General features: G+C 41.4%; 1 protein-coding gene across 1 annotated transcript; it reads right to left on the reverse strand.

The window, feature by feature from the left end:
* Positions 1 to 1,497: 1,497 nt before the first annotated feature.
* Positions 1,498 to 12,608, reverse strand: marchf4 (membrane associated ring-CH-type finger 4). Its single transcript, XM_031759064.2, has 4 exons — positions 11,246 to 12,608; positions 5,077 to 5,232; positions 3,905 to 4,097; positions 1,498 to 2,039 (listed from the first exon to the last, which is right to left on the reverse strand). Exons 1-4 carry the CDS (start codon positions 11,675 to 11,677, stop codon positions 1,618 to 1,620), a joined length of 1,203 nt encoding a protein of 400 aa, XP_031614924.1. The 5' UTR covers positions 11,678 to 12,608; the 3' UTR covers positions 1,498 to 1,617.
* Between the last annotated feature and the right edge of the window lie 4,483 nt (positions 12,609 to 17,091).

The raw sequence follows: 17,091 nt of genomic DNA on the forward strand, positions 1-17,091 counted from the left end.
ATGAAGATTCAGTCTATGCGTTGTTCCTAAACAGACTACAGGATCAAAACTTTTGCTTTTCTTCATTGGTTAAATGTGATCTTAGTGTGATGTAAAGGACACCATGGAGTGATGTACCGATTCCTTTTGAACTACTCCATATCTGAATTTGAGTACTTTAAGATTTGGATGCAGATCTAAACATTCAAAATATTTTCTTTGGTTAAATAAAATCTAAATTAAATCTGCAGTCACAGTAGGGAAACCAGTGTAGGAGCCTTTGAAAAGCTTGCTTCAAAGATGGGGACCAGGTGTGTGACCACTCACAGACAGTGACAAAACAGTGATGAAATGGCAAGAAGACAGAGTCAGTATGCAAAAGTTAGTAATAAAATGCATACTCTTTGTGATAATATAGCAAGAAACTGTGTCGAATCAGTGAAAATCATAAAATGTGGTGTTGGTTTACTTTACAGATCGAGCAAGTGACCATGTCCTGCAAGGCTATCCTGAGGTCCTTTGCTGCACGTCTTCCTCTACTCTCTCTCCTTGCTTCACTGTACTATCTAATAAAGGCAAAAATCACACTCAAAACAATAAAAAAGTAAAATTACAAATCTGTTGTTGTCTACAAAGAAAATCACATTAACTACTTATATTCAGAGCCCTGCTAGAACCTCACAGATCTGAAACAGAAACTAAGAAATTCCTCTACAAATAGTCAGATAATTGCTCCAAGACGGAATTTTAACTGCAAAATCACACAGATGCTCTGCAGGCTTGTTTTTATATAGAAATATAACCAAAATAATACCAGGAGAGACGAGTCCTCGTTGCACAAAGATGCACCAAAGACGAGGTGCACAGACTGACTCAGATTAATTGCAACGTGTTGGCAATCTGTCTGCGGTCGTAAATTAGACAACATTTATTTGCAAACCTTCACCAATCTGTCTGAGAGTGACTGCAGTTGGTCCAAGCTGAACTGCAATTGTTTGGAGACAAGTTGCCACAAGTGTCCACCAGGAAACCTGTGCAATCACCCACAGGCAGCCTGGTGGACAACTGTGCACAGAGTTTGAGGGTGTTGCACGCTCAACCTCTGGTCTCCACTACTGGTTGCAATAGGTCACTGAATGTGAATGGCATCCACTGGGCAACCACCTCATCACAAGGTAGGTTGGTGTCCTATTTTGACTCATGAGCAATACAGGCCTACATGTGGAAGATGATTGTAGAGAGTGTACAGCATGCTCAAAAATCCCACCCACTGTGAATACACTACCCGTTAACCCTTTTTTTTCTTTTGGTTGCTGCTGTTTTGGAGATGCTTGACAGGTTGCCAATAAGAAATTATAGCTGCTGTTAAGAAAAAAGTATAAAAACCACAGTACGTGGTTTCAATTCAAGCACATATTTTTGAACGTATCCGTCAAAATAACCATTTTCCAACCAATTCTGCAAATCAAACAACTTTGACTTTTATTCAATCAATGTAAGGACATCAGAGATGCATTTTCAAACAAACAAGATCGTGTTGATATTAATCCAGTGCAGTTAAGACAGGATCTTTTCTTCAGCTGTCAGCTGGTTCAAAAATCTCTCCCCTTCGTGTGAGATAAGGCCTCAACTGACTCTTCAGACTGTAGTAACCCTCATGACCAGCTCTCTTGTGCTATTGCTGGGTTGGCTGCGGGCCTCCGGCTGCCTCAGGTGGCTGAGCAGGTGGAGGATGTTGTATGGACAGTGTTGGTCTGGCACTGCGCTGCCGCTGTTGGGGTCCACGTGTGTTCCCACTCCTCCGGCGGCCGTCACCACGGTCGTGGAGGTGGAGCCGGCGGCAGTGGAGGCCACCACCATCAGCGAGGAGGTGGAGGTGGATACTCCTATCCCAGTCTGGTAGCCCTGGGTGGGCTGAGATAGAGTCCTGTCTACAGCGGCGTCCTTCAGGTCGTCGCTGTCCATCGATTTATCATAGTTCAGAACTTTCCACTGCTGGTTCACGGCCTGCCAGCGGTGGAAGATGCGAAACACAGAAGGTCCCTCGTGGACAATTAATGCTGTGGAGATCAGAGCACTAGTTAGACAATGTCACAGTCGGGCTGCAGTCTTGAGATACACTACATCCCAGAACACTGGTAGACACACTGTGGTAAAGCGTGAAGAAAGTATTAGCCGAGGCAGTAACAGAACAAAACAACTCATCTTTAAAGTACTGCGCCATAAACCAGACATCAAATCTTTATTTCTTAGAAAAAGCAGGGACATAGAACAATTTATGACTCAGCGAGACTCGTGGTTTTTTTGGATTTAGGTTAAAAAAAAATAATGCATCCGTTCTGCAGGCTTGTTCGATAGCATCTTATCTCAGTTCAAAATTGCTTATTGATTCATGTTCACTGAACTCAGCGTCTGGAAAATTGAAATCCATCTGTAGCAAAGTTGTTTGGACCCTAATATTTTACTGCATCTTTTCCATTTTAAAGGCATGTAAAGGGAAATTCAGCATGTATGGATCAGTCCACATTTAGCATTTATAATCATGTTTTTTTAACACTACAATATAGTTTACATCATGGAACATAACATGCAAAGTCCTTTTTTAGTGTTCAAGGTATTTGTTAACAACTTAAACATGATGATTTTATATAGATAATACCAGAAACAAAATAATACATATTTTAAAAAATACTGTGCACTCAAACACTTGAATGTTTTTAAATCTCCTTATAACTGCATTAAATGCATTTTAATGGCATTACTTGCTTAAATGCTGCTTATAAAAAGGAGAAAGTAGGAGATTATTAAGTGTTACTACTACATATTGATCTTCAAGGAGCCTGCTAGTTGCTCGCCAACTACTTTATTACAGCAGTAATGTAATATTGCTGTTTAACAAGCCAACGACTACAGTTGCAGCAGCTGGAGTTTACTTATAAAATCCTGCCAGCTTTCCTCAACTCTGCTCCTCTCCCTCTCTAACTTTGTGGATAAGTGAAAGTCAGGTCTTTGCTCTTTAACATCCACCAGGTGACAAGTTAATCTCTGTAAAGTGCACCGTTAATGACTCCACAGTCAATCCTCCACAGCACCAAACCGGAGACAATCAATCACCTCTTCCTTACACCCTGCTGTCTGCTGCAGTGGCACTTAGAGTCTCCTTAATGCGAGATGCCATCACACAGTTGTCCAAAACATGTGGGCCTCTGAGCGCCACAGGAGGACAGCAGGCTTAAATGCTATACGTTTCAATCTGGACGCCCACGCACAAATGCAGGGAACTGTTAGAAATCCTTTGGTTACCTATATATATATATATATATATATATATATATATATATATATATATATATATATATATATATATATATATAAAAAAGAAGACCAAAATCGCTCTTGTGTTATGACAGCACATAATGGTATTTAACATTTGGCTGAATTTGGCTCCGTAGCTTTTTATTATAGACTGAAATGCATTTTAATGTATGCAGTGAAAGCCACTTTAGCTGAATTTTGAACATTCAGCGTTCATGTTTAATTTATGATGTGAGCTTTGGTGCAGCATCTCAGCCTTGTGAATATAGAAACAGCGATAAAGACAACAACAAATAATCGTAGGGATTGACCAAACAATGCAATCAAATATTGATATGAAGCAGCTGACTTTGTGGCATGGATTAATTGCACTGAAACTGCTCGTGGCATTTACAGTTATTTGTAGGCAGCTGTTAGGTATAATTACCCACTCTCCTGAGCACTTTTGACATTTACTTTTGCCTGTTGAATGCTCATGAATTAATGTGACCAGAGTGGAAAACACTCAATATAATTTTCAGTAGTAAAATGCTCAAACCCATTCAAAGAAGACGTAGAAATATTACATTCAGTTTAAAAAGTGATAAATCGCAACTGCTTAGCGCCTCACCGATGCAGACGACATCCATGAAGCCGTACATGCCGTAGCAGATCTGGAAAAGCAGATCTTGACGCTGCCAGCGGGCTGACGGGCTAAAAGACGACCACACCAGCCAAGAGATGCTGGCCATCAGGAAGAGGGAGCCCAAGATAGCTGCTGCTATCTGCACCTTCTCTATCACTGTCAGGGAGATAGCCTGCCACTGCAAGAAGCAGGAGAAGTAGAAGGATTAGCAGTAGAGCTTAGGAGAAAATTGAGAAGCTAATCATAAACCAATTAATGTAAACATTCAGATTATAAGTTAATCAGGCTGAACTCAACAAAAAGACGAAGTCACACATCGCTCTCACCCTCAAAAACAGAAATCTGTGGCCTCTCATAACCCCATCAAATCACAGTGAAAGAAACTGCTTCTGCAATCTTTCTGTTCTAAACATCAGAGGGGAAAGGCCTGTTTAATTCAGATGCTTTCATTTTTTTCCACCCTGAATTTCTCAGCTTAGATTCTCCTTCTTTCGGTTGCTCTCTTTAGAGGTAGCCACAGCGGATCATCTGTCTCCATCACACCCTATCCCTAGCATCTTCTTCTGTCACACCAGTCCCCCGTGCATGTCCTCCCTCTTTTCCTCCTGCTTGGCAGCTCCATATTTAAAATCCTGTGTCCACCCAAAACATCCTCTGAACATGCCTGCCTTCCTTCCCCCTTTCTCCCTCCCCAACCTTCCTGCAAGAATGGCACAGTTTCCACCGGCACCCTGCTGTTAAACAGCACCGGTGGCGGTCGTTAACCTGGGCCTCGACCAATCTTATTGATGATCTGCATGTCTGATTTGGCAAAGATGCCCTTCCTGATGCAACCCTCCCCAACCCTTTATCTGGCCTTGGGACTGGTACTAGAAATATACTGGCTGGTCATTAGAGACAAGCTGGAGCTGCGTTTAATGCGTGTTTTCTTAATAAAAAAAAACAAAACAAAACCCCCAATATGACATGAAAACAAGTAACTCCATATAAGTGGTGTCATTCTCCTAATGACATAACAAAGGCTCTATGATTTGAGGTTGTGCATTGTTCAGTTAGACTGCCATTATCACCAAAAAACAAACAACTTGGTCATAATCCCTGAGCTGTAAATACACAGTGATATTTCTGAATTGGTGAACTTAACACCCACAGCTCACCTGTAGGGGGTTCTTGGTGCTGATGGCAATGACCTGATATTTGTAGTAGCAGAGTTCACAGGCCCAGGAGCCTCTCTCACTGATCCATTTGATGAGGCAGGGCTGGTGGGTGCAGCGCACTGACCCGCTGCACCGGCATGGGCTCAGGAGCTCCCCCTGCAGGAAACAGGCAGAATAAGTTAGTCCCTGCTAACCATAACAAGAGCTTCTCATAATTCAGCCAAAGTAAATGCATAAATGTTCTGCTCTGGTTTGAGTATAACTCGATTTAATGGGCTGGTTAACATTGTTTAGATGACCATTTTATGGCCTTATACTACCTTCGTTGAATACCCTCTAAGAAGTGATTTATGATTTAGGAAAAAATACCTTGTTACAGGAGTCACTGACCAGCTGACGGACCCTTTCTCTCCATCTTATTTACCTCTTGACGTAACCCCTTTACATACAATAAAAAGTGCGTTACACTGTGTTTATATTTCTTGCACTTCTTTGTGTTGGCTTATTGATTTTCTGAGCGCTCTTTGTGCACTGCTAGGCACACACACACACGCAGAGCACTTTGCATGCCTGTTACAGCAGAACAACAGATCAGGTGTGAAATGAAAGCTTTGCCTTACACCTAGTTGACAGGCAAAATGCTTGATTACTAGTACCGCTGAAAGTGGAGGATTAGTCACCGAAGCACCTGTGAAAGAGCAAACCCTAACAAAGCTGCAGAATACAGCACAAAAGGAGCAGACAAACCACAGCTCTTGACATCAGTAGAGCTGCTATAGACATTAACTATTTTATACTTAGAGAAATGCAAAAGAAGCTCAAAATACTCTTTCTGGTCGACCTAGATTTCTCTACAATTCACATAACAGTTTAGAGCTAGATCCAGTATCTGGTCCAGTTATCAGAGGATGGTTTGATGACATCCTGTCCATCATAAAGTGACATTTTGAAGGCACTGTTAGTCACTGAGGTTGTTAAAGGGCATTTCAAATCCCTTCTGTCAGCACGATGACAGCCACATACTGTATGATTAATGTGACCGGACAGCCGAATAAATGTTTGTGTTGTGGGTTTATTAAACTCTAGGTGGCACTCAACTATATCTTAAAGAGGTGGCTCATATATCCTTTTTTTCAAATGACCTTCACTTTAGCACCTTAAAGCAGTTGAAGTACAGGTCTGCTTTCGCTCCCTGAACGGCTGCTCGGTGGTCAGACGTGTGAACCACGTGAAAACACCACTGGTGTCAGGTGAGGGAGCAGAGATCAAGCTGCCTTATTTTTAGCCTCCATCATGTTTTCAATCCAGCTGGATGTGACAAGATTTCAGAAAACCAAAGCATTTAGTTTTTCCTTTCTTCCCCTCTCTCTGGCATATAGAAGGCTCGTAAATACTTAAAATGCAACGAAACCATGAAGTTCACTAAATTTGACACCTCTCGGGTTTTTTTTTCATTTTGTACCAAGATGTGCTCAGCTATATTCTTCACCAGACATTCCTCTTAAGCCGTATTTAGCCTGAGGAACAGATGAGTTTTCTAATCTCTCACCCCAGGCCCTGAGCTCATTAAAATATATTACTAATCTTGTCATATTGGATATTGATGATGACCCATAAGATGTAGGCATGCCACCTTTTTAAGGTTCTGACCTGCACTTAAGAAACTTGGCTCTATAAAATTCATAGCAAGACCTTCTTGTACAGATATTTTAATCTTAATGAGAATGAACAAAAAGCCTGTAGTGAATGAACAAAAAGAAATTAGCCGGCCGTCTGCTGAAAGAAATCCCCAACCCCTCCTCTCCTTCCTCTCTGAGCTGAGCCACTGCATTTCTAAGGTATTTTTAATTCAGTATTTTCTCTCCATGTCTACCCTGAGTGCAAAAATTGTACAAAGCAGTGAACAGAGTAAAAAATGCAGCAAGTTTCCAAATTATTTCTCCACGTTGTTATTTAGCTGACACCTCTGACAGACGGAGCAGCACCCTGGTTGAAGAGAAGGGAGGAAAAAGCAGGGAGTTAGGGGAGAAAAGGCCCATCTACAGATGGCCAGGGTGGGAGTGTATTGGCAGGAGGACCAGAACACTTCTGTCGTGTCCAGAGGGACTCGGGCCACTCACTGTGACTGGCCTGATGGCAGCCAAGAGCCGAAACCTAGATCACTCCAATACAACCAAGGCTGGAGGGAGCGCAAGAGAGACCGATAACAAACGTGGCACCACAGCCCACGCATGGAGAAAGTGATAACTAAATGTCCTTTTGTTGATCAAACAGCAATAATCAGTGAAAAAAAGCCCAACACAATGGAGCAATATATTAAAAAGATATGGCTTTGTTATTTCACATCTCTGTGCTGCATTTTCCCAAAACACCTCCCCGCAAGTAATTTTCTCCTTAGAAAATTGGATTCCCTCGCAATGTATATAATGGCACGAAAATAAATTAGAGGTGGCTATTCACATTTTCTTAAGGGTCTCGAATCAATGCAAGTGAACTCCATTAACTCTAAGCAAGAGGAAACTGTGCTATGATAATCTGGCTCGCACAGAAGCAGAATGAAGGAGGATTTGTACAATGATGCCCAATAACAATCAGTCCGCGGGCTTTTCTTCTTTAAGAACCTGCAAAACTGCCGGGAAAAATTTTCATCTATAAACTTAACCATATTAAACCAATTACAAGGAAAATAAGAGCAATAAGTGAAAAATGAAGCAGAAGGCCAATAATATTTAAGTTTATTTAGTTATGATGACTGATCGTAAAATATATGCAGAGGGATGTTCCACTGAGTGCTGATTTTATGGGAACCATCGGGCCTACAGTGGCGGTTAATGACTCTTTAAAAGGTAATTGAATAAAAAGAGAAACTAGGGTTTCTAATTTATGTTCATGAATTTACAGCCACTGAAAACAGACTTCAGCAATGCCAAAAAATAAATGAAGAAATAAATAAATAAAATCTAACATTTTGGCAGCTTGTTTATATCCCATTTCCTACAAATGGGCAAGCAACATATGATGGAACAGAGCAAGCTTCAGCACTGTGGGGTCATACAGAAAGAATGATGCTAACGTGACCCCTGGAGGCTTCTCGTTGTGCCTCAGACAAACACACTCTGCAAGTGCATTATCTGCTCTGCGATTAAGGAGAAAAAGCAAACACACATTTCTACCCAAGCAACAGGCACTCGCACAGTTTCAACATCCAACTGACGTGAAGACAACAGTAGGAGGATTGCCTCAAAGGGCACTTCGGTAACCCTCGTACGTGGAAAATATTCCACAATTTTTCCTTTGCATTACTTAAAAAAAACAAAAAAACTTCTTTTTTGAAGTTTGTGTGTAACATGAATGTATCCTGGGAAAATCTATGACCCGAAAACTGCACATTCTTTGAGTGACGAGGTCGAGATTAAGTCTGAAAGCAGGAGCCTGAATAAAGCAAGCTACCGAGAGCGCTCTGTAAAGCTTCTCAGTGACCTTTAGCTAAAAGGAACCAATAGTGGGCTGAAATACAGTATGTATGTCTCAAGTTAGCTGTTTAGAAAAAAAGAGAAGAAAAAGATGAATAACCCGAGGTGCAGAGGTGAAAGACATGAATTCATGCAGTTTCATCTGATATTGGCTTCGCTCTTCATTATATTGTTCGCAGTATGTGTCTTACAGAGTGGATTATATTTTCCAGTCAATTCTGATAAAATAAGTCATAGGCTGATATATAAATATATATGCCAGCCGAAAGAGTTATTGGTTCTTCCTTACCAAACTGGCCATAAAATTCAAGAGAGGAAAAAAAAACTCTACAAAACAGTCCACAGTCTGTAAATTGTGCTATCAAGACTACGCGTACAGTGTTTCTTGTTTCTGCAGAGAGGAGATAATATCAGAGATATTTGTCTTGAAAGGCATTGTCTCATGGCATACCTGAAAAGTAACCATTACAATCACCAGTACCTCTTAAAATCCACATTTTTGGCAATTCCCTACAGAACTGCAATGAATTTAAAAGGAAAATGTGAAATCCTTAAAACCAGAAGCACTTCTGGTTGTGAATCTCACCTCAAGGAAAATGGCACTTATAACTCTGACAGGTATCCGATTACATGGACTTATTACATTGTTTGGTGTCATATTAAATCACAGTGCAATCACTTTTCAATGGCCGCCTCTCCTAGGCACTCAAGACCCTTTTCTAGTGGGATGCTTGAGGAAAGCGATGTCTTTCACTCCCTTCTTTACTCTGTCTCGCCTATCTCAGCCTTGGGGATGGAAGTGTTTTGGAGGTGGGTTGTCAGATCAGATACTGGCTGCTTTGGTCTATGTGACATCCTGGAGGCTAAGGAAGAATAGAGGATAACTAATGTCCCCACTGCCTGTATCACAGAGCGATACACAGAAAGTCCACTCATCCCTCTTTTTTAAATGGAGCCTCATTCTCCTTGTACCCATTTACACCTCAGCAGATCCATATCTGGACTTCACCCAAGCCAACAACTCAGACAACAAGAAAAGGAAAGCTGGCAAAAGATAAAAACTTGCATAATGATAAGACAGCATGAAATCAAGTGCTATTGACTTGCTGCAATGTCTCAAGGAAGCATTAATGAGATGTGTTGGAGGAGGCCATGGGAAATACTGCAAATTTTCAAGGCAGTGCTTTGTATGCAGTGCAGCATGTGCTGACTATCCATGGAGTTTGGGGAGAAAAAAGAAAAAAAAACAAAACAAGGATGAAGCCTTGTCTTCCAATCTCATAACTAGACCCCATGTCAGTAATAATTACAAAGTCTGAGCTCAGAGGTGGAATGATGCACAAAATTGCTCTTGGAGTAATTAGTTGATGAAATACAGAAAGATCATAGGCTATACACTGTGCAATGACCATGAAATGATGCAGTAAATCTTCCGCTTAAAGGAAAAGCAACTGTGAGTGCAGACTGTCGGATAAAAAAATGATGTTCTACACCTCAGTTATCTTGCTTCTTGATTTTTTTTTATAACCTCTCTACCTCCACTACCAACAGGCGAGGTGTGACATATTTGTCAACGTGCTCTCAAAAGCTCTGTCAAACAGTGTAACTAATGTGCCTGCAAATTGCTAAGTGTCTGCCTCTCTGATATAATTTAATGTTATTTCTTCGTGGCCATCTTTTCACATTTTCCTCTTCTGATTGATGTACTGTGACATTATCATCAATATGGCCCCAAAGGCGGAGGCAAGCAGTGTGATTAACTTGAAGGCTCTCTTCCATCTGCTTTGTGCACGTTATTATTATGTTGCCGTTTCCAGGTGGTGTGCGTGAGAGGCAGACTGAGAGGTATTTTTTATTTATTTTTTTATTTTCCATGCATATAATGCCTCGATGTGAATTCAGTGTTTGGCTATAATGAGTTGTTATGGCATCCCTGCATATCCTCCACACTTGTCAGCCACTGGGACAAGGTCTTTCATTATCCTCCCACTGCTAGCTTTAGCTGTCTTTTCAAGCCATGCAATGGGATGAGTGCAAGATGCAGTGGGGCCCCATGCTCAGAGAGCTCTCCAGCCCTGCAGCTGCCAGTATTGGGGTCGTTCCTTAAATAATTTTGAAAGTAAGATTACACTATTCTCGATTTTCCCCACAAAAAAGTGTCATGCAATTATAGTTAATAGCATTAAACCTTACATATCGGCACAATCACGCAAGGTCTCTTTTATACTCTTTACCACAAAGTTGGCAATAAAGACAGCCCAAAGAACACCTTTCAGGAAGATCTTATAGCTAGAACAAGGATCAGTTGTGCTGCACCAGCCAAACTGCAACTGATGAGTTACTGTAATGTGACTCATGCTGAGTTGTAGACCACCAACACTGGTGGCTGCCCTAACAAGACACTGGCAGTGTTTTTCTTCTTCACTGTATAAATAAAACCTGAGCAGTGCACCCTCATCTAATGAAAAGTCTGCAGAATGTGCAACATTTCCAACACCTGCTCTGGCCACTTGGTTGGAGGACTTGTTGCTACAGTTAACCTATGCTCCTCGGAGAGCAGCAGCACCAGATTGCATTGTGTTACAAACCCCCGGAGAGCAGGTATGGGTGAGTTATTATTAATTGATGGATGAAGCTGACATTGCATGGCATTAATCTAATTTAAACGTGCAGGTGGACATTTTTCCTTCACTTACATGCTCTGGTCCCTGGAAGCAGATCCTGCACACAGGCGTCCTGAAGCCACTTTCCGTGTAGCTTGTGAGAGAGAACCTCTCCTCCAGTTTGCCCTTTGAGCAGTCATCGGAGGAGCTGCTGCAGCCGCGCAGGGCCGCCGACAGCTCTGCAGCATCGACCCAGCCCGCCACCGGCCGCTCTGCACCCGGTGGCCCGGTGGCTTCCGCAGCAGGCTGGGCAGTTCGGTCACCGGGGTGCTGGTGGCTCCGCGTTAACGTGTTGTTGTTCTCGGGGACGGTGACGCTTGTTTCATGGCTTTCCGAAGCCTGGCCGCTCATGGGGGTCAGCGGAGGAAGCGGTGTCGGCGGCGCCGGTGGCCCGAGCAGGAGCACCCTCAGGTCACCAAGCAAGACGCAACAGCGGCTCTTCAGCATGCCCTGTCTGCGCAGCATCAGGCTGTCTCCGGCCAGAAACTCACAGCACCATCCAAAGGTGCTGGAAGAAAACAGTATGTACTCTATGCGTCCCCGTCATAAGCAAACACTTCTTCATATGTGGTGGGATGGGATAGTGGGGGCTGAGGTGCGTCTTCCAGCGCTTGTTTGGTTTCAAAGCAGCCTTTTAAGATTTTTTTTTTTTTTTTTTTTTTTAAATCCACTTTATTTAGGTTGGGTGCTTTTTATTGTCTTCCCACGAGGGTGTGGATATAAAATGCAAAAAAATCCGTCCTATGCAAACAAGTGTCTGAAGCCATTAGCCTAAGTTCAATGAATGAAACGGCTATTAGAGGAAAGTCAAATATGAGACTGATAGGAATATGCATTCAAGTAATAAGGTTATGGCCCGCTCACTCACTGTCCACTGTCATTTCATGGCCTTAATAGTCTCCCTGCTCTCTACAACATAAACTATCTCGACGGGCTTCTCCCTCCGGATTCGCGACGTGTGCAGAGACCAAGATTTAAATCTGCCTTTGGTACAAAGAACTGAGATAGAGAACAAAATGTCAGCGCTCAATCTTAAAATAAAAAATAAAAAAAATAAAATCCAGCAACAACAACGAAAGCCACGCTTTAAAACCGGTAGAGCTGTCGACGTCCTGTAAGCTTTTCACAGCACGTTAAGTCGATCGATGGCGTGCCATGTTAGGGAAGCGAAAAAATCTGTCTTACCTGGCGAGCTACACCGATTTCTACACGACTCACAGTTTCGGGATTTTTTTTTCCCATAGATTTTCAGCCAGACTGCAGGTCGCTGGCAAGTCTCAGTGAGGTTTACATCCCTAATTATCGAATTTCCATGTCCGAGGAGCAAGCAGGAGGGTTTAAATCCGTCCGTTTAAATCCAACGCGATGGTCGGACTGTCCTGCTCCGGGTGAAAGCATCCGTAGCCCCGGATTCTCCTGTGATCATTGGCTGCTGAACTGGTGCTGCAGCTTCAGCACCATGATTCCTGGGACAGCTCCCAGACGCCACACGTCACCACCGCACAGTGATGCAAGCAGCCAACTCATTACTACAACTGTGGACGGAGACAAATATGCTTCATTATTTGTTTCAGGCATACAAGGAGACGTTAAGTTAAAGGTGACACCGGTGTTTGTTTTATCTGATTTTAAGGGGGTAGGTATTTCCTGCCTTTACACCTGGCAAAAAGAGGCGAAAGTAAAGTTGTGGATTTCCTTTAATTATTAAAGAATCCAGTTATCACACAGCACAAATTTAGCAGAAATATCACACAGTACAAATAATTTAGCAGAAATTATTAGTAATATCTCAGGTAAATGATGTAGTTGTGCGGCACGGATAATAAATAGGGTGAAAGAGGATAAAATATTGCAGGGAGGTGCAGGGTTAGATGACAACACCCTGATTTTAATCAGTATAGTAATAAAAAGATGCATAAAACTAATGTTCAAACCAAGTTGTGAAAGAAAAATTATACTGAGAATCTTCAGAAAAAGTAGCACTACTGCCTTAATCTGTTTTCTTTAAAAAAAAAAAAATCAATTATTCATTTGGTTCCCAAGTGGAAGAAAAAAAACCCCAATCCATCAACCACTTCCATCACAATTTCCCAGAGCACATGATGGTTTATTAATATTTCTAATAATTAAACAAAATAATATACAGATGTTATTCAGAGTGAGCCAAAGACTTTTCTGGTAGTTCCACATTAAAGATGACACTGGGTAGTTTCTTTTTCTTCTTCTTTAAGGAGATCAGCTGATCGTCCACTTACATCTCACCCTATCCCATCTTCCTCTGTCACACAAACCCTCTGCGTGTCCTCCTACACTACATCCATGATTCTCTGCTGTGCTCTTCCTCTTCTCCTCCTGTCTGGCATCTTTTTCTAATATATCCACTTTCCCTACCCTGCACATGTCCAAGCCATCTCAACATTTTCTCCCTCTAACTTTGCCTTCAAACCGCTCGACCTGACCTGTCCCTCTGATAAACTCACTTCTAATTCTGTCTATCTTGGTCACTCCCAATGAAAATTTAACATCTTCAGCTCTGACACATGTCTTTTTGGCACTGGCACCACATCCAAGCCGTTCATCAGTCTTGCTTCTACTTCCTCATCACTTCAGTGCATACCTCCACCTCTCCAGGCTCTCCTTTTCCTCACTCCTACCACACACCTCACCACTATCTTGCTGTTAGGTGACCTGCACCACCCTCACATACAAAGTTCCTCTCTTATTACTTTCTTTAATGCAGCTCCTTCTGACCTTTATACTTTTTATTCTACTGGGTAGTAATTTAAATCTAAGAAAAAGCAGTCACTAACTACCAACAAATGCAGCAGAATAAAAAGTATAATACGTTCAGCTGTAATGCGGTGCAGTAGAAATAGCATCAGAAATACTCAAAGTATTTCAAAGTTGCTACTTCAGAAAATCGCCTTGGTTAATTTTTTTGACTAAAGAGAACAACTCTGGGGAAGCTGGGTAGAAAAGATAAAGGGTGAGCAATTATCCGGCTTGTCAGGGCAGCTGTGCAGCCTGATTGAACAATTGAAATGAACACACCTGTGACTGGACCCTGTCAGCCAACTGAAATGTGTTTTTTTGGGGGGGGTTTGTCAGAATTTGTATGACTGCGGTCAGGCTGGTGGCCATGGGGTGAGCATTTAATGGATTGCCAACAGTAAACTGACACATTAAACTGGCACCTCTCACTCCTGCTGCTTTTCTATTCTGGCAGATAATTGCCAGTGATTGCTCTTACATTGCATCTCAGGTGCAAAGTAGTGCCTGATTAAAGTGCTGTTGAAAATAAGCCAACCTAGGCCGCTGTCATTTTGGACTTTTCGAGAAAAACATCAGACACAAACTAAGATTATATAACAGCAGAGGTGGAGTAAGTATTCAGGCCCTTTTCTTAAAAGTCCCACTTTACTTGGAAAAAAAAAAATGTTTGTATGTTTGATCCTCACTGGGAACAATTCAGTTTCACACCTCTGCTGAAAGGTTTCCCCTGAGCTCGACACCTCCAGGCAGGATTTGTGGCGTCACATCTGGTTTGGGAGTCAGTTTTTGTCTTATAGATAGCTAAGAGCTGACTTTCACTGATGGAGGAGATATCCCTTAGCTAATGGTTAAACTTTTGAGACAAACTTTAAAGCGCTGATCAAACATAGCTAAGGAAGAAAAGGCTGACATTATCTTCAAAAGACATGAAGTTAAATAAGAAATTTCTCCAGTACTTGAAATAAAACTTTTTTCTCTTTTTTTTTTTTTTTGAACAGTTTCAAACATAACCATGAAGAAAAAGAGCCAGAAACAAAACTTTGGGGAGCGTGCATGGCCAGTGCTTTGTGACACCCCCTCTGACAAGTACCATATGCTTGTAAATGCAGCTCGTAGTCAGCTAAGAGGCTTTTAGTTCATGTGTGGGTTTTTTCCACCCATTCTTCCCTCAAAAACTTCCAGCTCTGTAGATTTTAGGGCTGTCTTGCATGAACTACACTTTTGAGGTGAATTTTTTGATGGTGTTTCAGCTGGAGGACTGTGAGGGCCATGGCTTGGCCCTTTTGAAGTACTCCATTGTAGAATTTTAGATGTGTTTGGGGTTATTATCCTGTTGCAGGAGTTATTCTCTTTTCATCTTCAGCTTTTTTTTTTTTGAACAGACAGTATGATGTGTTGGCTTGCTGAATTTGCTGCTATTCACTGGGATCCATTCTACCTTTTACCAGGAAATGTTACAGCTACAAAATTCTGGTGCTGAATTTTGTTGGGAGAACTCAGAATTTGTTTTCTGATGGTTTTTCTGGGAAAAAAACTCATATTTGTACACATGTATCTGTATACCCATGACCCAGCACTTGAGACTCAGACAAAGCTTCTTTAAATCTTTAAAGTGGACTTATTATGCTCTTTACAATATTTTGTCATGCAGATTCTTTGCGGTGTTGGATTCTCATATATAAAATATAGGCAACGTTACTAAATGAAACCTTTTTGGTTTGTTAGAGGTAACCAATCACAAGAAAAATGCCTTAAAGGAAGATGATGAACTGACAGGCGCTGGTGCATGCTGAACCACGCTTGGATTAAAACAAATGGGTCGTTCTATTTCAAATTACTCTGGTGCTTCTACTTGATTTGCCTAAACATGTTATAAGATATACAATGATTGCTAATTTTTGGTTTTATATATCAAAATACTCCATCAGGCACTTCCAGCATGTTCTTGCATATTGAGGTAATTTCTGAACATGAATACACCAAAAGCGATTAAAGATCAAAGCCTGACAATTTGACTGGTCATTCTCTGCATAAAATCGAATCAGGATCTGTAATTTGGGACACGACACACACATCAAAAAATGTCTGAATACTGGCTGATTAAATAAACCCATTTTGTGTGAACAGACATTGCCAAAAGACTCGAATAATTCAAGTACAAGTACCAATGCAATTTTGTACATAAATATGGCAAAACAATTAGGAGTAATGGAAAAAAGGGTTTAGCAGTGCATTTCATGTGAGTAGTCTTCCAAGGCAAGGTTTCATTGTCTACTTGGCGTGATTGGTAGTCCAACACAAGACCCTAAAGCATTGAACCTGACAGCCATGAAGGGATCAGGCAATTAGCGTCCTGACTGCCACAATGAATGCTGCAGTTATTTTGATATCTATGAAAATGCTACATTGTGTTTTTAATGCCTCTTGGTATATTTTAAATTGACCTGTCTTGAAATGTAAGTAGAGTAAGTCTCAAAAATGAAACATTTTCTTTTTTCCTCATTCTTAACTCTCCCTGTCTCTCCTCTGTCAGTGTGTGTGTGTCTGTGAATGAGTTAACCCTGGCTTTGTGTTTCAGGGGTAGAATTCCTCCTGAGGTCTAGGAAGCTGACCTATTTAAAGCTGAAGAAATGCTCCAGTCGATGCCCGATTGTTGCATGAACTGTGCTAGTGTGGTTCATCTCCTGATGCTTTGTTCACATGTTCTTGAACTCATTCTTCCCTCTTCTGCCAAGAATCCATAGTTTGAAAAATTTGGAGATGTTTGTGGAGAGTATTCTGTGGAAAAGAAATATTTGGGCTTATCTTCTTACTTGACCCTGGAACTCCTTGGAAAATAATCAAAGTCTGAATACCTGTGACCTCACCATTGACAATAAATCTGTTTAACTTATTTATCCACCATACTGCTAAGGTCCTTGGTTATAACACAATGTGTGGAGAAACAACAAAAACAAAAAAGCCAGAAAGTGGGTGGATCGGTATTTTAAAAATAAATATGTAGAAAAGTAGTTGATATATGAAGGTAAGATTGTGAATGACTGCTCCTCCACTGGCTGGAGAAGCAATCATTTTATACATCTAAACTTTGGACCATAAAATGTTTA

Source organism: Oreochromis aureus, linkage group 16 (assembly GCF_013358895.1).
Source record: "Oreochromis aureus strain Israel breed Guangdong linkage group 16, ZZ_aureus, whole genome shotgun sequence".
NCBI lineage: Eukaryota > Metazoa > Chordata > Actinopteri > Cichliformes > Cichlidae > Oreochromis > Oreochromis aureus.